Below are 21,423 nucleotides of genomic sequence, written 5' to 3'. Positions count from 1 at the left end.
AGAGACATGGGGAGAAACCAGGTGGGTGCCCTGGGACAGGACCCTCAGCTGAGCCATCAGTGCTGCTGGGAGAGGCTGTGCCACTGGCAGAGCTGCTGGGGCTCCATATCCCCCCACCTCTCCCACATCTGTTCAGATGTCCCAAGAGCCTGGCCAGGATGGGACCCACCAGGGCAGTTTGGAAATAAAATGATTGTTGAAGCCTGGCAGAAAGCAGCTGCCCTCTGGACAGCCCTCCACCACACAACCCAGCACCAGCAATAACAAAAATTACAGAAAATTATGTAGGCAAATGTTACCTGAGGATTTGAATGCTGTCAACTCTACAGCCTGAAAGAGGGGAGAACATGTGTTAGCAGAAGGTGCAGGTCTGACTGCTTTGCTGCTGGTTGCCCCTCCCCACACTCCCTGGGGCCAGGCAGGGTTCCCCAGCACCCAGTGCACTGTCCCACCACTGAGCCACCCTGCAGGCTGGAACTGGAGCCTTCATCCCTGTCCCCGAGGGCCAGGCCCCTGGCAGAGCTGCACCCTCGGCAGGGGTGAGCTGAAACTCTGCCCCACATGCCCACCCTGGGGACCCTTCCAGCCCCGTGGTGACCCACTAGGCTGGACACCATCCTGGAGACCACTGAAAAATCCAGGAAAGGAGGAGAGAGAGCTCTGTCCCTCTGTGCTGAGGGGCAAAGAGCCTGAACAATCTGCAGTCTTTGCTTAAGGGATGGTTAATGCTCTGGGAGATGTGGAATTCCTATTCCCAGTCCAACAACAACAAACATCCTCAAACAACATTTAAAAAAGCTGAAACACGAAGAACATCTCATCTGTGTTTGTATCTTCACTCGCTCAGGGTTTTGTCATTTTAAGTGTTTTCAAACGTTTTTAAGTAGCATCTTCTCTTCATCCAAACTATTGTGCAGCTGCCAGTGACATTCTGCATTCACTTCTCCTCCAGAGAGTGGCATGACTCACTCAGGGGGGAGCAGGAGAAACAGCCCTGGCTTACATAACTGATGAGCACCCAAAGCTGCTCCCAGGCAGGCAGGAAGCTGCCCCCTCCAGCTCAGGGGGCACCACATGGGGCACAGGTGTGCCCACCACCCCTGTGGTGGGGCCGGGGCTGGGATGGACCCTCCCAGAGCCAGCTCAGCCCCTCAGGGCTCACACTGGCACTGACAGCAGCCTCAGCCCTCGCTGCACCCAAAAAGGAAACAAGCACATTCAAAGGCAATGTTTATGCAGCAAAGATACAGCAAAGCCCTCAGTGACCCTCACATGGAGGGAAGTGCTTTCTGTATTTGCCTGCTCAGAAATGCCACGGCCTTGGCATTCAGGAGCTCTGCTGGCTCCTCCTGCCTCTGCCCCGGGAACTCGGGCCCTGGATAATCCCTGCATCCCACACCTCACCTGTGGGGCTCAGCCTGGCCCCACACCTGGCTGGCTGAGAACCTGCACCTGCCACTGAGTCCTGCTGTTGTTCAGCATGAGGGGAGGAACAGCATTAAACACAATATAAATCATGAGAGATGGAAATATGGATTTTATTGAGTGGCTTCAAAACGATATGCCAGCTACAGAAGTATTATCTATTGGATAAATAAGAGCTGTCTATGTGACACAGGTTTTCAAAGGATAAATATTAGAGAGGGAGAGAGAGATCCTTCAGTGAGAGACTCAGGAAAGTAGTGCTGGATTTTATTCTGAGGAAATTACAGCACTTCTATGTCAAGTGCACGAGGACTGATGATCATTTCAATAGTAGGAGATGGAAGTAGCAGCAGAGTAGTAAAATTTAAATTGTTTCCTGGTTTAGGCCATGCCTTATTGAGCTCTCCATCCCACTGCAGGCAGCACAGCCCAGCCTGCCCTCCTGGGACAGATGCAACTGGCCCAGGGCAGGACAGCAAGCTCCCACTGCCTGATTTAATTTGCAGCCCCTGGGAAAAGTCTCCTGCCTTGATCCACGACAACCTCAGTCTGGTGCTTTATGGTTTAAATTCACTGGCAGTTTCTGTTCCTGCACAGCCCTACAACAACCACCCTCCTGACATGGCAGTGGGGCTGGTTCCCATTGGCTCAGGGGTGAGCTCTTGCCTTGGGAATGGGCTGTTCTGGGGCTGCCTCCTCTCCTGCCCCTGGAAACGTGCCCTCCCCCTGCTGCCCCCCCTGCCTGCCCCTGCCCAGGCCAGCCCCAGCTCAGGGGGCATCCCACACAACTGCTGTGCCCTGTGGGAGGGTGAAGGTGGAAGAATAACAGACATTACATACCGGTCTCTCTGGTGACATAATTGATGAAATTCCCATGGGAATTTTCGCTCCAAAATTTCCTAAGGGGTGAAGCAGCACAATGAGTTTGGAGACCAGAGAAAAGAAATATTCATGCTTGGTGTTTTGTGTCCTGCAAGTATCTCCCACCGAAGCAAAGGCACCAAAGAGGTTGTCTGTGTCACTGCATCCACAAACTGATTGGATAATGCAAAGCACTTTTCCCCCAAAGCTAAACCCTCTGTTTCCTACTGCCACCTTTGCCTGGCCTTCTGCAGAAAGTTCATTGTGAGACACAACCTGGATTTTTGCCTCAGGAGAGTGCAATGCTGTGTAGCATTGCCTCCTACCCATGCCCAGCCAGGCTGCAGGGACCTGACCCCTCTGAGACCCCCATGCACAAGGACCTTGCCCTCCCCAGGAATCCTTCAGCAGCAGCAGCACCAGACCCCAAATGCCCACATGGGCACGGTGTGCAATGAGTTAACAGTGCCAGGTGAATGTGCACTAAAATCCAAGCCTTGGGAATAACATTTTACTGTGTGTTACTGCACAGCCTGGGCTAACAGTGACAACAATCCTCCTACCTCTGTTGGTGATGTTCTTCACTGGAGGGTCTCTCTGCACAGGGCCTGGCAGGGCACTCTCAGCTGCAGGACTCAGCTTCCCTGTCTCCCAGGAGATTGTATTTCTTGGACTTGATAAGTAGTTGATGGGGCGAGAGCAGTTCTGTAATGACAGGGAGGAGATACAGGACAGTGAAAATTGCAGCCTGAGTCTTTGCTAGATCCAGATCCAACTTCCAAGATCGATTTCATCAGCACTGGACTTTGGCTCCCACCCTGGCCTGGCACAGCAGGCTGCTGCCTAATTGGCACAGATTATCTTTGGATCTATGCTGTCCAACAGGACTGCAAAGAAGGGAGACTAAAGTGTAAAAAAGACTTTTTTCCAACCTCCTCTCCTCAAAGCAGACCAAAGGTTCAGCTGGGACCCTTCCCCAGTGGGTGCCTGATGGATGAAGGGACAGCAGGGACTCCTTCCAACTTACTGTGAATGAGAGGGCTTTCTTCTTGTCCTTCATCCTCTGGATGGCATTCCTCACCTGGAGCAGGGCAAGGACATTAGAGAGGGCTGGAGCACCTCTATCACAGCAAGAGATTCTCCAGCAAGTCACAGAGGAAAAGCAACCACTGTTCCAGAAGCACAGTTGGGCTGTGCTGCCTGTGGCAACTCCTACAACCCCCAAACTGCTCATACCCAGTTGTGATGAGTGACTGAACCCAGGCAGGGGCACCTCTTACCTCACTGTTATAGATTGCGTAGACCAGGAATATGTACAGGCCCTGGAAAGCAGAGAGCAGAGGCAGGGTCAGAGATGTACAACTGGTTTCTGCTCCTTTAGTGGAGGAAATGGGTTTGATGAGCACTGAAATGGGTGAGACTGGCACAAACTGGGCACAGCACAGCCAGAGACCACCAGGCAGGAGGGACCTTCCACATCTGAGATAAGGCTCTTCACAGAGGGTCCAAAGCAGAGACAGTCCCTGCCCCAGTTCCTCTTCCTTCTCCCCCTCCCATTTCATCTGGGAGGAGAGGGCATCCCTCACTGGGCACTCCACTTCCCAAGGCTCTCCCACACTCCCATTCACTCATGCATGTGAAATCCTGCAGGAAACACCTCCTTCAGTTCTCAGAAACAGAAACCAGCAGGAATTAATTGCTAGGGGAACTTAAATCTGGGAAGCAGACCTCCTTTTCTGCCAAGCACTGATCCTGGGGGGCTTTCTCCAGCCTCCCACAGACCACTTGCAGCATGATGCCAGGGCCAGTTCCTCTGTCCCATGCAGAGACAGACCACAGCACGAGCCTGACCCCCTGGCCCAAACCCAGAGGGGATGGACCCAGAGGCTTTGCTTGGGTGCAGTCTGGGCAGTCCTGGCCACCCTCCCTGCCCACCACAGCAGCAGTGCCTCTCTCACACACCAAGGGCCAGCAAACAATGGCAGGAGCCAGGGAGGGATGTGCCCAGGGAAAGCATTGCCTGGGGGCCACAGCCTGGGGCTAATTACAGCTCCAGACCAACGATTTTGGCCTTAAAGCAGCCCTATCTGGCCCACCAGATTTATGTTATATCTGTGGGGTGTTTTGTTATCACAGCTAGATAAATCAGCTGCAGCAAGAGATGCAATTCATCTTGTCTTCAATGAGCCTTGCTCTCATCTGCGAGCTCTTGGCAGGCGCAGTGGTAGCAGCCCCCTGGCACTGTGCCGTGACCTGTCCTTCAGCCAGCAATGCTGGTCACTCCCCCAGTCCAGATTTCTGGCCAGGCTGCCAAGGCAGGTCTTCCTTGAAAGAATCATTCTGGATGAGCGTGGGGAGAGGGGAGCGGAGAGGTCGGTGGGAGCAGAGCGGGGAAGGAGAGGAGGCCCAGCTGCGGCGGGTGGGAGTGGAGATGCAGCTCTGGAGGAGCCCTCTCCTCCCCACGCCCCATCCACACTTCCACCCGCCTGCCATCTTCTCCCAGCAAGGCCCACAATGCCCTGCCCCTGCAGCAAAGGCACAGCACGTGCTGGGACCTGCAGAGCAGGATGGATGTTCCTGACTGCTGTCCATCTGTCCAGCAATTGCAGCCTGTGATCTCCACACTTCCAGCTGGACACAACACCCCTGTCTCCTCTGCTCTCCCTGGTGAGCAGTTCTGCAAGTCTCTGCCCTCAGCCAGCCTCAGGACTGTCCTTCCAGCTCTCCAAGTTCCAATGAAGCTGACCCTGTGGAACAGCACTGGGTGCTTGGCAGGGTGCTGGTGCTCCCACCTCCAAGATGGGGGCTGGTTCCAGCCTCGGGACAGCCACTGCTCTGGCACAACACCATGAGCTCCCTGCTGCTGCTCAGTCCTGGCTGGATTCCTGCACTGCCTGGCTGGAGAAGGAGTTGTCATGTTTGGTGTCGACGCACAGAGTAGCCTTGAAGACAGACTTCGGCTTCCGCAGGCAAACAGAAAGCAAACAAACAAACAACCCCAGCAGCAGAAGGACTGCACAGGACTCCAGTGTGAGCAACACACTGGCCTCAAAGGAAATACCAAGGGATCCATGAGACAGTCAGAAAAGGGGATGAAATGAGATGGCTTTCTTTCAACTCCACAGCTTCCCACCAACATTTCTCTTCTGGGATAATCTGCAGATCGAGCTGAACTTGGTAATGCAGGGGCAGAGGCAAAGGAGCACAGCATAGTCATGGGCACACAGCACTGAGCCCGGGGTTCTCTCCTGCTCAGTAACCCAAGCATGGCATGAGGAGGCATGGAGAACTGATGCTACACTTCACCATTAGGACAGGCCTCCTGCCATCCTTCTAATATCCTCAGGAGGGGAGATGCAGAGAGGGAGCCCTTGTCTGGCCTTGGAACACCCCACCAGAGCACCGATGGATGTGTGTGAGCAGCACCCAGCACTGGGCCAGCGCCAGCCACAGGCAGCACATCCCTGAGCAGCCACCCGGCCTGTGCACGAGGTGATAACGCCTGGATTCACCCTGGAGAGCAGGGCCATGCTGTGCCAGAGCCAGCCAAGTGTGCCAGAGCTGGCCAAGTGTGTCAGAGGGAAGCGCCATGAACACGGCTGCTCCAGGAGGGCAGGGACAGCAGGAGCCAGTTCCTGCTGAGGCCAAAGGAAAAAAGGGAGACAGGGTGGAACAGTTTCTGGATCCCCATGGTCTGGAGCGTAGTGCCCAGTTGCTCTCTTGACTTTTATGCCCTGGAGCTGGATTTGTCATCAAGCACTGGCCAAGGGACTCTGAATACCCAGGGCCAAGAGACAGGACTGACCACGAGGGTACCCTTGGGCACTACTGGTGCAGGCACAGCCTTAGCCCCAGGGGTGGGACTGAGCCCACGTGAGTTCCCTTCTGGCTGGATCCCTGCTGGCAGTACCTGCCTGCAGAGAGGTCGGTGTTCCCCTCGGGCCCATGCTGGGAGCAGTGGGGTTGGTAGTGTTAGTGTTCAGTGTTTCTCTAGCTCCATCTACAGCTGCCTTCTCTCCAGGTTTGCAAAGCTGATGCCCGTGCTTTGAATGGCAGGTGGCAAGCACAAGTTCCAGGACTTTTTGTTACCACCAGTCCCTGAGTTTCAGCTATCCTGAGGTCCTGGGGACAGTCCTAGCTGAGGGCAGAACTGAGTGCTCCTGGCTGCTGTGACTAATACGATTTGCTTTGCTGTCTTATCCACATACAGGGTGCTTAAACCTTTACAGTCTTTTGACAAAAACAGTAAACTCAAAGGAAATATTAAGTGTTGCTTTATGTACCAGGGTTTCTTTCTGCCCTACAGAATTCCCCATTAACACCAAATGATTAACAACATGACTCAGCCATGGCCCTGGAAGACATCGAGACAAGCAGAGCCTTAAAAATGCAGGCAGTGATTCTGCAAAAAGAGGAATGAAGATGCTGAAGCAGATGATGTGCAGGACCTGGTGCAGGACTCACCTGAAGGGAGTTCAGCACGATGAAGACATAGGCCCAAATGATGCTGAGGTGGACGAGGATCCCACACACCCAGGTCAGCCCCAGCACGGGCAGCAGCACCAGGATGGGCTTGGCCGTGGCCCTGGCAGGAGGAAGAGCTCAGGGTTACCCGGGCACAATTCAGGGATGAAGCACTAACAAGATGGTAGCTGCACATTCCTTTGCAAAGAAAATAAGTTAAGATGGGAAAAACCAAACATTTCACCTCCCAGCCCCTACTGTGTCCCCCTGCTCTTCCTTTATCACTGCAAGTTAGCAAGAAGGGAGCTCTTTGACGTCATTAGCCATGAGAAAACAGCTATTTCCCCCCCAATTTCTGCTACAAGGAGGGCTTTTGTATTTGTTTTATTTGTACATGGATGTCAGCCTGCCCTCCAGCAATGCCCTATCTTTGTATTTCTGTAAATTTGGGAAAATTTATTTATGCTAGAGGGGAACAATGCGTGTCTAGCAGGGGTATCTGGCGCCAGCAAACAACAATAAAGATTCACAGGGGGTGATAAAATAATGACTCAAGCAGCAGTTTTTTAGAAGTCTCTCAATATTGACTGATTACAGAAGACTGCACTGCCTCTTTCCCTGTGTGTGCAACCCCCACCAGCCTTACTTGCAGCCCACCAAGGCCCAAGCTTGCACTGCCAAGGGTCCCCCATCCCAAAGGGGTGAGATTTAGGGATGTGAGTGCAGATGGAGTCCAGCACTGAGTTTCCCAGGCTGAAGGTGCTGGCTGGGCTTCTCAGTGGCACCAGCATTAGAACAGCCAAACTGCCTTTGGGGGAGACACAGACCCTGTGGAGAGAATCCCTCTGCCCTGACTCCCACAGCTCCCTTTCTCTGGGCAATCGGTGCCAGTGCCTCACCACCCTCAGAGGGAAGGATTTCTTCCACAGATCTAACACCACCCAAGACATTTCCCACCCAGAGCAGCCCCTCCCTGCTCACCATATCTGCACCCCAATCTGGCTCTCCAGGCTGCTGCTGGGCGTCAGCATCTTTGACCTCCTGCGGGCACTGGCCACGGTCACCATCACCACCCGCAGCAGCACGAAGGTGTTCACCTGCAGGGCAGAGCAGTGCACACAGTGACCTGCTGCAGCCTCAGCTCCAGCAGTGAGAGAGACTTTTTCTGCTGGCAACTGGTGGCAGAACTTGGGGTGAAAAGTATCAGTACCAAGAAAGCACTGAATGGAAGACTTCACAGAGCTATCCACACATATATGAAACCCAGGAAACTTATCCCAAAACTTCTACAGAATGCCTTCTCTGTTAAGGGTCTGGACCCCTTAAACAATGTCCCTTTTTCTGCTGTTATGTTTTGTATAAAGATATTGATATTGCTTCAAGGATTTAGATGTTCTGACATTAAAATCAGACCTACTCATCTATCTGCATTCTTTATTGAACAGCCAACACAAGAACTGGTCAGCAAAATTTTCTGAAAGCACTTTCTCCTGTCAAAAAGATGCTTTGTTTAAAGAGATTTATTTGTGTTTTGAAAGTCTATATAAAGTGTAACAACATTTTTCCTATAAGAGCAGCAGGCACGAGCCCTGTGAGTGGCACCCCTGAGCAGGTGCTGACAGCCCTGACTCTGCAATGCCTTTCCAGAACCAGACCCACAGGAATCACACCTTCCCAGCAGGGTTTGGCACTTACAGCCAGGATGAAGAGCACAGGACCAACGAAGGCCCAGATGATGTTGCTCTGTGCATTCAGCCAGCAGTGGTTTTGTGCCACATACTTGTTAAAGGAACTCGCAAGGGTGACCCCCACGATGAGGACTGGAAGGCCTGCAGAAAAAACACACAGGCTAAACCCCAGGAAAGGCAGAGATGCCCCAAACAGGGCACTGTGCACAAGACAATTGCTCCAAACCCCCCATGACCAGACATGCTCCAGCAGGAGCCTGTGAAACCCCACGAGCAGCATCAATTCACTGCAGCTGAAATCTGTCCTGGCTCTGCAGGACCAGATTTACAGGCTGTCAGCATCATTCTCTGAGGTATAAAGCATTCCAAGTCCTGAGTCCTGACCAAAGCAATTTACTCTTCAGATTGCTTTTTTAACAAAATGGACAATCAAAGACATAAACCAATCCAAAATATTTGAAGCAGTTGCCCAGAGCCCAACTAGGCATGTGCTCTGTGAGGAGCACGGACTAAAGAGGCTCCTCTGATACAAAACTCAGCTTGTTCAAATAATTTGATGTCCCTAAAGGGCTCCCTCAGGAAGGTATTTTTATTTTAGTTACTGGCACACAGTAATGATGCTCTCCAAGAACAAGAACCTACAATAAACTTCTCCTTGCATTTTTTTATATTGAACTCTTGGATTTAGAAAAGTAACAGAAATGCTGTTTAACTTGTACTCTAAGACTGGCAATTTGACACATAACTCAAGAGAGCCCCTGCAGAGCAGCAGCACTCAGCTCTCATATGAAATGAAATCAAACATTTGGCAATCTCTCCTATAAAAACTTTCACTAGCCAAAAAGAGAGACCATTTCCCTGAGGACCCGAGGCAGAGGAGTGTGCAGATACCCCAGCCTGTCACGTAGTAGAACTTCATTCTCCTGTCTTCACTCATGTTGACTGCTACCACTTTGCTCCAGAGCAGGAGCCCCTCTACCAGCATCCATGAGAAGGCTGCCATGAAGAAGAGGTGCAGGAAGGCAGTGACCATGAAACACAGCACCTAGACAGGAGAGAAACCACATGGAAGGGGACTCAGAGGGGACAGAACTGTGTGCTGTTGTTTTATGACTATGGAAATTTCCAGAAGGATGTTTTGTCAGAAATGAAGGGTCAGAAAACAGGTGAATTTCCTGATGGATTGCACAATGTATATATAAACACAGAGACATAATTCTATCCTAGATGCCAGTTACATGTAATCAATGAAACATTAATAAAAGGTTTATACTTCTGTTCTGCTTGCTCTGACAATGATGATGGAGCAGGCCTGGTCCTGCTGGTTGAATAGAACATTCCTGGTGAACTCACCTTGTTGCTCTTGGCCAACTCACTGAACATGAGCAGAGCTTCTCCTGCAGCCAGTGCAAAGATCAGGTTCTTGTGCACGGTTGTTCGTTCACTTTTGGGGACACTGAGAAAGGAGAGAGGGAGCCCTGAGCTGCAGCCAAGTGAGAGGGTGCACATGTCCTCTCTGTCCTCACTGGCTTCTGCAGACCTGTCTGGGTGACCTGAGATCTCTCTCCATTCACTGCAAAGACAACAGTCCGAGAGGAAGGGACTGCCCTGCTGGGCAAGCACTCGGTGCTGGGGATGCACTTGGGTGCAGCTGCTCAGCCTTGGCCACAGCCCCAGGGAACAGGCAGTGAGGAGGGGCTGGAGGGAGCCACTGCTGTGCTTACCAAGTGACACAGAAGGGTTGGCAATAAAAGAAATAGTCTTTGCTCCATTTATTTTACAACAATTAATTCTAGCAGAGCAGTTTTTATGGGGAACATTGTTAGTATTGATAAAAATCTTGGCATGAGGACTGAGGTGTGTGCACAGCTCACAGGAGCATCTCTGCACAAACAAACAGGGCTGCACCTCCTTTCCAACCACTCCCTTGACAAAGATTCTGAAGTAAAATGTCAAGAGAAAAACACAGAGAGGGCTACAAGTGCCCAGGCTTTTCTTACCGAACTACCAAGAACAAAATGAAGGTGACTATCAAGGCACAGAAGGAAACTCCACATCCAATGAAAGTCAAGGTCTGCAGTGTGAACTCCTCCTTGGTGGTTGTCTGCTCCAGTTATGAAACAACAGATGAAAAGCACCCTGAATTAACCTCAGACTGCCTGCAGTCCTGGTATCCACCCCCCAGGGCAGCAGAGAAAGGCTCCTCACGTACCTGCATCTCATACACCTGCAGCAGGATGGCAAAATTGGTGGTGTGGTTGCAGAAACAGGCAGTGGAGTCCCGGAGAGATGTCAGCACAGAGCAGCCAGCTGTGGACCACATCCCACCAGCATCTGGGCTAACATGCAGCAAACCCAGAGAAACACACAGAAATTACCATCCACTCCCACAGAAGGCCAAGGCACAAAGGGAATTTCATTCTCCCAGGAGTGTAGGAAGGGGGAAGACAAGGATATCAGACAGAGATCTTCATATGGACTTCCCTTTGGCTCATCCTGTGTCTCAGCAGCTTTGCCTTATCCAGCAGGCACACAAAGGAAATAGATCCAGTGTCCATTTGTGGACTAAAAAGCAGAGTTCAGCCACCACAACTTCAGAGAGAACGCAGTAATTGCACAGCTCTGGGAAGAGCTCCTTGTACTGCCCATTCCCTGAGAGCATCACTGGGCCAGGTGTGTCTAACCATGCCCCCAGCCCAGCCTGCCACAAACCCTGTGCACTGCCCTGGGATCCTCAGGACAAGCCAGCCTGTCCAAGCCATCCAGCAAAGCTCCCCAGCTGAATTCCCTGGGCAGGGAGCACGGCTGTGGTGGGCCAGCTCTGTCCCCACTGGCAGCACTGCCCCTCTGAGCCTCCCCAGTGTCACTGGAAGGTCAGGGTCAGAGCAGGGCTGGTGGGAGCATTTGGACACTAATCAGCTGCTTCCAAAAACACTCTCTTCCCGCCTTCCCCAACCTGATCCATGCCTGTTACAAGTCTGGGACTGCAAGGAGGTTTTTTGCACTTGAATGACTTAATTGCCAATCCATAATATATCACAGCCTCAGTGTTCTCACTGTGGTGACACTCAGCAAAAACACATCTCAGTGCCAGGCAGGATTTATGAGGCTGGGGGTCCTGCATGTTTTTGGGCCATATATCTCGGACCAACTCTTCTTTGTCCCAGGCAACAATCATAATTAACTGGGGCTTTCCATTTCAGTTGTAGATACCTCATTAAAGGTCACTCGCTTGTCTATGTTATATTGTAGTCTCTCTTAATTTTCTCTTTCCTGTATAAATATATACAGTTAGTTTCAGCATAAACCTACTTTGAGAGGGTTTTTTTTCCTTCCCTTCTCCTTTTTTTCTCAGCTAGAAGGAGGAAAGCTGAATCTGCATTGGGCAGTTAGCATTTTGCCAGCTCAACCCAAGACAGAATCTTCCCAGGAGAGTACTTTGCTCCAGCAGATAGAGGTTGACTGCATGCAAAGGAGGCAGAATTCCAGATTCCTCCTCTTACCATTACATTTATAGTGTGATGTTTGGTTTTCCAGTGGAAATAAAAGCTTATAATTCTGGGAACACAAATTTAAATAAGGCACCTGAGGCTGAAGTTCCAGAAGGCACAAATGGGCCACACCAGTGTATCAGGCAGGTCCTGCAGGCAGAGGGGAGAGAGGAGGTCACACAGACATGCACATGCAGTACACAGGTGGGTGCAGTTCACTTTCTGGGCTGTAACAGGGTCTGTCAGTGCAGAACAAACACCTCCCCAGGGACACAAGAGTCAAGGGGAGAGCCCTGGGCATGGGACACTCCTAAGTCCCAGAGTTCTGGGGTGCTGAGCCATGGCTGGGGACAGCCAGGTAAGGCTGGTGGGAGCTGGCTGGGGACCACAGCCCCTCCGGGGTACCTGGGCTCAGTGCTGGGGGGCACAGCCCCTCCGGGGTACCTGGGCTCGGTGCTGGGGGGCACAGCCCCTCCGGGGTACCTGGGCTCGGTGCTGGGGGGCACAACCCCTCCGGGGGTACCTGGGCTCGGTGCTGGGGGGCACAGCCCCTCCGGGGTACCTGGGCTCGGTGCTGGGGGGCACAACCCCTCCGGGGGTACCTGGGCTCGGTGCTGGGGGGCACAGCCCCTCCGGGGTACCTGGGCTCGGTGCTGGGGGGCACAGCCCCTCCGGGGGTACCTGGGCTCGGTGCTGGGGGGCACAGCCCCTCCGGGGTACCTGGGCTCGGTGCTGGGGGGCACAGCCCCTCCGGGGGTACCTGGGCTCGGTGCTGGGGGGCACAGCCCCTCCGGGGGTACCTGGGCTCGGTGCTGGGGGGCACAGCCCCTCCGGGGGTACCTGGGCTCGGTGCTGCAGGCGGTAGCGCACGGACGTGCTGATCTCCTGGTAGTCGCCCAGCAGAGTGGATGAGATCACAGCGGTGCCCACTGTAGTGCTGACGTACCTGCCAGGGGAAGGGTGCTGCTCACAGGCACGGCAGCCACAGGGCATGAGAAAGCGGGATCCGACATTACACGGCACAGCTGGAGAGATCCGATCCGCGCCGGAGCGCGCCGGTGCCGCCAGCAAAGGGCCCGGGCACTGGGCAGAATGGACCTGGGCATCGCTGGCAAACAGAACCCGCTCCCTGCCCGTCACTGCGGGAGGTGGCACCGCGGACAGCTCTGCAGCATCCCGAGGGCAGAGCTGAGGGCGCAGCGTGTGCGGGATGTGCGGGCGGCCATCCCCACCTAGTGTTCGCAGCGCCGGGAGAGCTCTGGGAGCCACCAGCGCCACCATCTCGAGAGACACCCACCCCGGGCTGAGGGGTCTGTGCCCGGCCACTCCAACAGAGCTGGGAACCCCAGGGGAACCCGCGCCGTCCGTCCTGACACACAGGCAGCCCCAGCAGCAGGGCTGGGATGGAGAGGGTGGAGGTGACCCCAAAATCAAGGGACCGAGAGACTCAGTGCAGACTTAGGAATGAGCTCTCCCGTGCTGCTGAGGACAGCCCTGGGGTGCAGGGGGGCTGTTTCACTCACTTGTGTCCCCTGTCAGAGGCAACAACCACATCCCAGGACACGGCACTGCCGGACAGGCAGCGCTGCAGGGCCCCGTAGCCAAACCACAGGTTCTTCACCGTGACCCTGCGGAGACCTGCAGGGACAGAGCACGGGCACAGGGACAGGCACAGCTCAGGGCACCACTGCCCTAACTGGGGAGGTGATACTGGGGGACCAGAACACCCCCAGCTCCACGATGTGACTGTAGAGAGACTGTACATAGTTTCACCCCCCACAGTCCCATCTCCCTTTCACCAAGGGCTTCCCCACCCCACACTTCTCCACCCCACATGTGTCAGGGTGAACAGTTTGGGCCCTTAAGGTGCTGCAAAACTGCCAAGGGGAGACCCAGGGAAGCTCAGGTGTCATAAACATCATAACCAACCTCTGGTTTTCAGTCTTTGCATTTCCTCTGCAGGAACTTCGATGAAGTCCTGCCTGCCTTTCTCAGGGGTCTGGACCACGTACGCCTCGCCACTCAGCTCCTGCCCACTCAGCTCCAGCTGCCTCACCTCCATCCCTGGGGAAGGGAAAGTCAGGGTTCAGCCTTCCTCCAGAGCTACTGCTACAGCAAAATCCCACTATAACCCCAGCCAGGAGGCACAGCAGCAGCAGACAGGGCCCTTTCAGCACAAACCATGTGCATCTGAGCTCAGTTCCCCCTGTGCCCAAAGGTTTCTTGTAATCCTCTTGCAATGCACAGCATGAGAGGTGCCCTCACACTGGGACACTGTGTGGAGGAAATGGGGAGCAGGCTGTAGACTTGGTAATAGCTGAGCCACAGGAGGAGAGGAGCCAGGAGTGGACTTGGACTGGGAACCAGGCAGGGTGACTGACCTGGGTCCTGGTGAGATACCACCCCCAGCTCTAGCAGTGTCACTCACCAATATTCCCATGCTGGATGGTGATCTTGGTCCTCTCTGCAGTCAGCAGTGGGACTAAGAGTGACACCATTCTGTCACAGAGCTCAACAACAGCCATGGGCCCTCTGATAACCTGCACACACAGAGAGAGCAATGGAAACTAGCACCTGCAGCACCAGCTCTCCCTTCCAGCAGCTCACAAGACTTTTCTTAAATGTTTGGCCCTCAGCAGAAAAAAAAAGTTGGGACTCAAGGCTTTGGCTTTGCTTTTCTGTAATGTCTCCCCTACAGGATGTTCCCAGTTTCTTCAGCAAGAAGACAAGGCTGGCCATGAGAGAAACTTGCTGCTCTTTATAAAAATCCATTAAAACAACATGAAAAGAAATAACTAAATAAGCTTCTGGAAAGAAAACAGATCTTTAGACCTGACTCCTGATTTTTGCAAAGCTATAGAACAACCATTTGCTCTTTCTGGAAAAGGCTTCATTTAGAAATAGACTCCACTGCTGAAATGCAGCAGGAGAATGGCCCCATTGCTCGAGGTCCTGCATCTGTTGGATGCACAAGTGCCACCTCTGTAGTGCCCAACTCCCCCTCCTTCTCCCTCAGCAGATCTGCTGCACCAGTTACACTGGGCCAGCACTGGTTTTATGCCACTATCAAGAAGCTGTGAGTAACTGTGGCCATGGAGACCCGAACAACTGTGAGCAATGAGGTAAACTCTGAACTGCTCAGCGTTCTTCCATCTCTGGAGGTCTCTGGCTTGGTTCCTGGAGTGCTGACCAGGCCAGACACTGTCACACATTTCCAAGAGACAGATGGAGAATGCAGACCATGCAACAGGCACAAAAGACACATGTGAGAAGGGAAGAAATTAAGGGAAAAAACCCTAACAGGGGTGGGATGACGGAAATCCCTCACACAAAGCCTGACAATGTTTTGAGCAGTGTGAGGGCTGATGACCAAGAGCTCCTTGGCAGCCCACTCATGGAAAACACAAGACACTAGAAAGGAAAGGGCATTGCCCTGCCAGACAACGGGATGTGGGAGCAAGGAATCTACAGAGCACCAGGAATTTGCAGACAGTGTGAATCCTGTAAATCCAGGCTGACAAAGTGGAGAAGCTTAAAGAGAGCTGAGTCAGCCACTGGAGGGGTTTGCAAGGAAGGCACCACTTCACTGCACTTGTTTGCACAAGAACTTGCTTGTACCTCCAATAAGTGAGGCACCAGGGAAGAGCTGGCCCTTATCAAGCTGTCCATGCCCATGCTTGCAGCATTTTCCCACCCCCCAAAGTACAGCCACAAAGGCCACAGGTGACCATGCAAGGACAGCTCCTCAGGCTGTGGTTATGCAGCAGCCCAAGGAGCTGCTCACAAGAGATGAACAGATGTGGCACTCAGTCATTACCTGGCTGACTGATGACCATGTTCCAATATTCTGCTCTTCCAGGATTGACTCAGTCACCTCCATGTAATACTGGGCCAACTCTTCCAACATCTCCAGCTCATCTCCCTCCTGGACTTCCATATCTGAAACTTGCTTTAGTAATTGGAGCACTGCAAGGAGGTCAGAGGGCTGAAGCACAGACATTTCTCCTTCCCTCAGGACAGTTGCCAAGACATCAAGAGCACTAAGAGCCATAGAGAGGTTCATGTCTTGGACATCACTCGTGAAGACACTGTCAGGAATCTGCCATGGAAAAGATGGTTTAGGTCAGTGCAGAGCCCTGACTCAGCTGTGCCTTGGCACTGCCCTGCATGCCCTCACTGGCATCAGGACACCCATCTGGCCAATAGGCACATCCTGGGGGAAGGGATCTGTTGTCCAGGCTCCAGCCCCAGTGAGATGAGTCAGCCTGAAGCAACACTTTGCTTGCTTTGTCACAGCATGAGTTACAGCTGTGTATGGGTCACAATCTCCAACAGCAGCTCAGGAGAGGTCACAGGCACAACTGCTGACATGGTGACCTCAACCTGCAGTAGGTGCCAGCATGTGCACCCCACAGCTCCTCCCTGCTCTGGGTGTCACCTGCCAGTGCTGTGGCTGCAGGACTCACCACAGTCCTGGCTGCAAGTGTGTTCACACGGCCAACGAGCGAGTGGCTGGACTCCAGCTGAGCTCTTTTCAGTTGCCAGAATGCATCTGAGAACAAAACAGAACCAGAACCACTGCCGTGGTGTCCAGCAGTGTGGGTAACACATACCATGTTCAAAGCCCGGGAATGGTTCTCAGATGGTGGTTAAGTCTGTAGGACAGGCAGGACAAGGAGACTTCACAGCTGTATTTTACTTCTAGCACAAGATCCCATCTGGAGAAACAGTTTGACACTCCTTTTCTGCCTTCCCCCATGTCCCCCTGCCAGAGTCTGGAGATGCCTGGGTTGGGGGGCTCTCTACTGCACTGCATCCAGAAGCCATGGAATGTGTGCAACCACTGCTCAGTTGGGGAACAGCAAACCCCCCTGTAAGAGCACAGGCAACTGGAGCAAAATCCCAGCTACAGTGGGCTTTGCATGTGATCCCTTCAGAGCAAGCACAAGTCCTTCCCAACACTGGCCATCACCCCAGCCTGGACCTCCAGAGTGCATGTGGTGGAAGTAATGAATAAATAACTAACAGCTGCTGTACCCCTTCTGTAGTGACAGATGAAAGGCAAAGTCTGCAAACAAGATGCATAACTGAATCCACTGCTGCCAACTTCCAAAGCTCGGCATTCCTCAACGGGCCCTGTGGAAACACACACAGACAGAAGGGCTGGGCCTCCCAGGGACATGCCATTCCAGCAGGTATCGCCCTCCTGCAGCAATCCACAAACCCCAGTATGACAAACACTGTGGGCTGCTCCTTAAGTGCCCCCAGAGCCAGGGCAGAGCAGGGACTGGGCTCAGAAACTGCTCTCAGCTGGTATCTCCTCTCCAGAAGGAACTGGGAGGTGCCAATGCTGGGTCCTGAGTTCATGACTGACCACTACTGTCACCCCAGCCTGGCTGAGAGCCCACATACTTCCTCCCAGCAGAGCATTGAAGCACCAGGTGCAAACCCCAGGGAACAACATCCCTGCCAAGGAAGCTGTTTCTCTCAGTAGAAGACAAATCCCATTATTAGCTTGGGATATCCAAGCAGCTGCCTGTGCCAGGGTCATTGCAGGGGCTCCAGTGACCAAGGGTTTTGTAATGACTGACTTCAAGTACAATTAATAAATGGCCCAGCCCAGCTCTGGATGTGCTTCTGTTTTTCTTGCCTAAGGAGAAACATCATTCCACCAACCATATCTAATTCCCTCTCCAAGGATGGGACTGGCCCTACGTGCTGACCCCTCAGTGAGTGTAGTGAGACTTACCTGGGCAAAGGAGCTGTGTGCTCACTGTCTGAACAGTGCTCTCCAGCTCCAGAGTGTTTAAGCTCCACCCAAACACACGGTCTTGCTCTATAACCCAGCACGACCGAACCTTCTCAATCTGCTCCATGCTGAGGACTTTCTGCCAGATGTGCAAGTCAGTGATGTTCCCACTGAAGGACTCCTTTGCTTTGAAGGTGCCCCCCAGGGAATCTTGATCCTGCCCAATTATGAAGGTCCCCTGGCCGTAGATGGCCTGGGGAGCGGATGGTCCTGGAGCACACAAACCACTGGCAGAAGCTCTCCTTTTCCCATCGGCATAGATGGCCCAGGTCCCATTTTCCTGCTGCCACGTCACACAGAAGTGATGCCACTGTCCATCAGCACGGAACACGGGCAGGTATGGGGAGTGGTGCCCGTGGACTATGAGAGCAAAGCGAACAAAGCCTTCCTCGTCCACAAAGCCCCGGAGCTGGAACTCGTTAATGAACGCGGGCACGGCGTAGGAGAAGATGGTGGCGATCTCCTGGGTCCTGGTGTCCCACTGCAGGTGGGCACAGGCTGTGACAGCAGGCAGTGCTGGGAAGTCAGAGAGCACCTTCACATACTTTGTGTCTGTTTTGTCTCTGAATACCAGGACTGGTACAGTGTGGCCTCCTAGAAGGAGAAATTTCAGTTAGCAGGAAGGAAGAAGCAAAGGCCAACAGAGTGACAATAAAAAACAAGTGAAAACTTTTCCAGACTGATTTTTCTGAATGAAAAGGATCCAGCAGTGAAGAAACATGTCACCAAAAAGCCCATGTCCACTTATACTCACGTCTTCTCTTTGGTTTGTGCAGGACACCATCCCTTTCCTTCAGCCAGACAGAACCTCTGATGTGGTGGGACTGCAGCAGTTTGCTGAAGGAATCTTGCTCGCTGTCCTGGGGTTCAAAGAGCAGCTGAGCAAAGTGCTGCTCACAGTACCTGTCAGCATGCCACCAGTCCAAAGCAGTGGCCACATACTCGTACGTGTGTCCTGAGGTCTCAATCGTGACAGGAGCAAAACCTGGAGAAAGACACACACAATGTGGGGAAACAGAAAGCCTTTCCAGCCCACCTGTGTGCCACACAGAGGGCCAGTCTGTCCCAGCATCCCCAGGCAGTTACAAACACTGCCTGGTGCATCCTGCAGGAGCTATGGCAGGAACCATCTCCCCATGCAGCCCTCGGGCTGCTCAGTGGGCACAGTGTGACAACAAGCTCAGACTATTCTGGCCCTAAACTGAGGGATATTGTGAGTCTGCTCCCAGAGCAGCTCTGGGGGCCAGGGCTGGACAGGGCACACTGTGGTGGGACACACAGACCACGCCAACCTCAGCCCAGAGGAAGAGCTCACTGTGGTGTACTCAGGGAGAGCCCTCAGCAAAGCTAGTTCAAAACAGTTATAAACAAATTTTCTCATTTTATCCCCACTTCCCAGCTCGTCCCAGCTTCTGCACTTGCAGATGAAATTTGCAGACACAAAATAATCTGTTTTGTTTGCTGTTGCAGTGGCACACGGAGCAGCAGCTGAGCAAACAGCCTGGCAAATAGCTCTGCAAACAGCATTTCAGGCACAAAGCAGAGTAAAAGAAAAAGTTTCTTTACCTTTGTTTCTGCCACTGTTTCCTTTTGTTTCTCTGTGCTTGATATTGTTTGTAAACACATAGAGAATGCTGATAAAAACACTAACCTTCAGAAGTCTGGTTCTTGGCAAGGGCTGCAAAGGCAAGGAGACCCCTGGACAGGCTGGCCTGGTAGAGAGGATGCATTATAACACTCAGAGAAACACTATCTCAAATACTGAAATTATAAAAATTACTGTAAAACTCACCAGAAAGCTGAAGAACCAAGAATCGAGGCTCAAGTCTCTCCTGAACATGCTGACCAGCTGTAAAGCTTTCACTCTTTGATGGAATAAACAAAGTATTGCTGGAGATGCATCACAGAGACAGGAGCATTCTGCAGAAAGGGAGTTCCCAGTCAAAGCTGCTTTTCTCAGAAAGATTTGAATGAAAAAAGCAAAAATTAATCCCCCTGAAACACCTGTCCTGGGTAGTATCTTATCCAAAGAACTCCCAGTTCTTGAAGAACTCAAGGTCTCACTTTAACATTTGTTTGCAGGATACAAAATAAGTAAAACATACAGATGTGTGATGTTAATGAACAGGCAAGTTCACAGAGCCTCTTTATATCTTCATTAGCTAAATAAAAAAGCCACTTTAAATGGCATCATCAAACAGTGTTGCATCACTGGCAGCTTTTCTCATTGCTTTTAAAATCTGCAGGAATAGAGCAGCAGAACAGAGCCTGCAGAGCAGGAGATCCAGCCTCCAAGAGCCCAAACACCCAGCCCAGCACTGCAGGGCTGTCCCGGAGAGCTGCCCAGTGCCAGGGCTTGGGGGGCAGCTCCTGCCACCCCACCCTGCCCAGGGGAGGGAACCCTGACTGTGTGGCAGTAAAACATCCAGTAAAGTCAGAGATGAGGGTACATAAAGACACAAAGATGGAAACTGGCGGTGCAAGCGCCAGTGCAAACAAGCCCTAAGGCTGTCTCGGCACTGGCAGCAGCAGCCCCGAGTGATCTCTGCTCTCAGCGCGGCTCTCCCCTCCTTTTACTGTGCGCAGTAAAAGCGCAGCGAACCACTTTGCTGCTAAGGGACCGCGGAGATCAGGTCTGCAGCCCGGGCTCTGTGTTCACAGTCTTCCAAAGTTCAGCAGGAACTTTGGGAACACTGAACACAGTTCCAGGCCCTCCAGGGAAAAGTGAGAGTCTGACGGATGGGAGACGGATCCGTGGCACCACCGACCTCCCTCTCAGCTGGCACCTCAGCGCCAGCTCTGCACTCGTGCAGGGAGGGCCCCGCAGCTGGTGCAGAGGAAACGTGGAGTCCGGTTTGAGCAGGGAAAACAGGGCAGTGGGGAGTGTCCTGTGACCCAGCGAGGACACCCCAGTGACCGAGCCCGGAACGGCCCTGGGGAGACCGAGCCCGGCACGGCCACACGAGCCCGAGAGCCCGGCGGGGCGGCGAGCGCAGCTCCGGGGTCTGGGTTGATGGAGAGGGGGAACCGCGGCCAGTCTGGGACCACCACTCTGCTCCCCGCACAGCCCCCGCACAGCAGCCAATGCTCCGCACAGCCCCCGCACAGCAGCCCCCGCCCCGCACAGCCCCCGCACAGCCTCCGCACCCCGCACAGCCGCCGCACAGCCTCCGCACCCCGCACAGCCCCCGCACAGCCTCCGCACCCCGCACAGCCCTCGCACCCCGCACAGCCCCCGCACGCTGCAGCCCAGCCCGCACCCGGCGCCCTCGTCCCGACTAACAGCAAACACTCACAACCCTCCCCGCTCCGCTGCCCGTGCCAGCAGCACCGGGATCTGCTTCCCAGGCAGTCACCGCTCCATGGAAGTGTCCAATAAAGCCTCCCGGGAAATCTGGCACGTGGGCTTGGCAAGGCAGCCAGGGAGTGGAGGAGTTGCCAGGGCTCCTCCGCACAGTAGCAGGAGCCCCACACAGCCCAGGAGGGCAGGAGAAGAGGGGCAGGGCTGGAGACGTCCGGCGTGTCCCCAGTGCAATGTCCGGGCCGAGCAGCTTCAGCGATCCAGCGTTTCCCCTGCAGGGCCCGCAGCAGCCCCGGGGGCGATGCCAAGGCTGGAGGGTCCAGGTCACCCCCGTGGGCCGTGGTGCTTCCCCACCCCACAGGGCAGAGCTGCTCTTTCAGTTAA

The 21,423-nt window shown here is 53.5% G+C and overlaps 1 protein-coding gene across 6 annotated transcripts in view; it reads right to left on the bottom strand.

Annotated features, from left to right (window-relative positions):
• Positions 1–21,423, bottom strand: part of ADGRD2 (adhesion G protein-coupled receptor D2) — a 26,120-nt gene extending 4,697 nt beyond the window's left edge. Inside the window, exons 1-25 of one of the 6 annotated variants that reach the window (XM_071574528.1) lie at positions 21,035–21,423; positions 19,531–19,658; positions 19,390–19,450; positions 18,493–18,723; positions 17,679–18,332; positions 16,967–17,065; positions 16,396–16,481; positions 15,747–16,028; positions 14,358–14,469; positions 13,859–13,993; positions 13,453–13,567; positions 12,770–12,875; positions 12,024–12,079; positions 10,651–10,777; positions 10,439–10,545; positions 9,792–9,894; positions 9,330–9,483; positions 8,446–8,579; positions 7,732–7,847; positions 6,751–6,871; positions 3,567–3,608; positions 3,314–3,367; positions 2,850–2,991; positions 2,266–2,324; positions 300–330 (exon numbers count right to left, since the gene is read on the bottom strand). In XM_071574528.1, the coding sequence (XP_071430629.1) occupies positions 300–330; positions 2,266–2,324; positions 2,850–2,991; positions 3,314–3,367; positions 3,567–3,608; positions 6,751–6,871; positions 7,732–7,847; positions 8,446–8,579; positions 9,330–9,483; positions 9,792–9,894; positions 10,439–10,545; positions 10,651–10,777; positions 12,024–12,079; positions 12,770–12,875; positions 13,453–13,567; positions 13,859–13,993; positions 14,358–14,469; positions 15,747–16,028; positions 16,396–16,481; positions 16,967–17,065; positions 17,679–18,332; positions 18,493–18,723; positions 19,390–19,450; positions 19,531–19,578 (3,175 nt within the window). In that variant the 5' untranslated portion in view covers positions 19,579–19,658; positions 21,035–21,423. Of the gene's footprint in view, positions 1–299; positions 331–2,186; positions 2,325–2,849; positions 2,992–3,313; positions 3,368–3,566; positions 3,609–6,750; positions 6,872–7,731; positions 7,848–8,445; positions 8,580–9,329; positions 9,484–9,791; positions 9,895–10,438; positions 10,546–10,650; positions 10,778–12,023; positions 12,080–12,769; positions 12,876–13,452; positions 13,568–13,858; positions 13,994–14,357; positions 14,470–15,746; positions 16,029–16,395; positions 16,482–16,966; positions 17,066–17,678; positions 18,333–18,492; positions 18,724–19,389; positions 19,451–19,530; positions 19,686–21,034 lie in introns of those variants that run through there. The other 5 variants (XM_071574529.1, XM_071574525.1, XM_071574524.1 and 2 more) reach the window with 5 other exon arrangements.

Source organism: Pithys albifrons, chromosome 20 (genome assembly GCF_047495875.1).
Source record: "Pithys albifrons albifrons isolate INPA30051 chromosome 20, PitAlb_v1, whole genome shotgun sequence".
In the NCBI taxonomy this organism is placed as follows: domain Eukaryota; kingdom Metazoa; phylum Chordata; class Aves; order Passeriformes; family Thamnophilidae; genus Pithys; species Pithys albifrons.
This window is presented reverse-complemented; position numbering and strand designations above follow the sequence as displayed.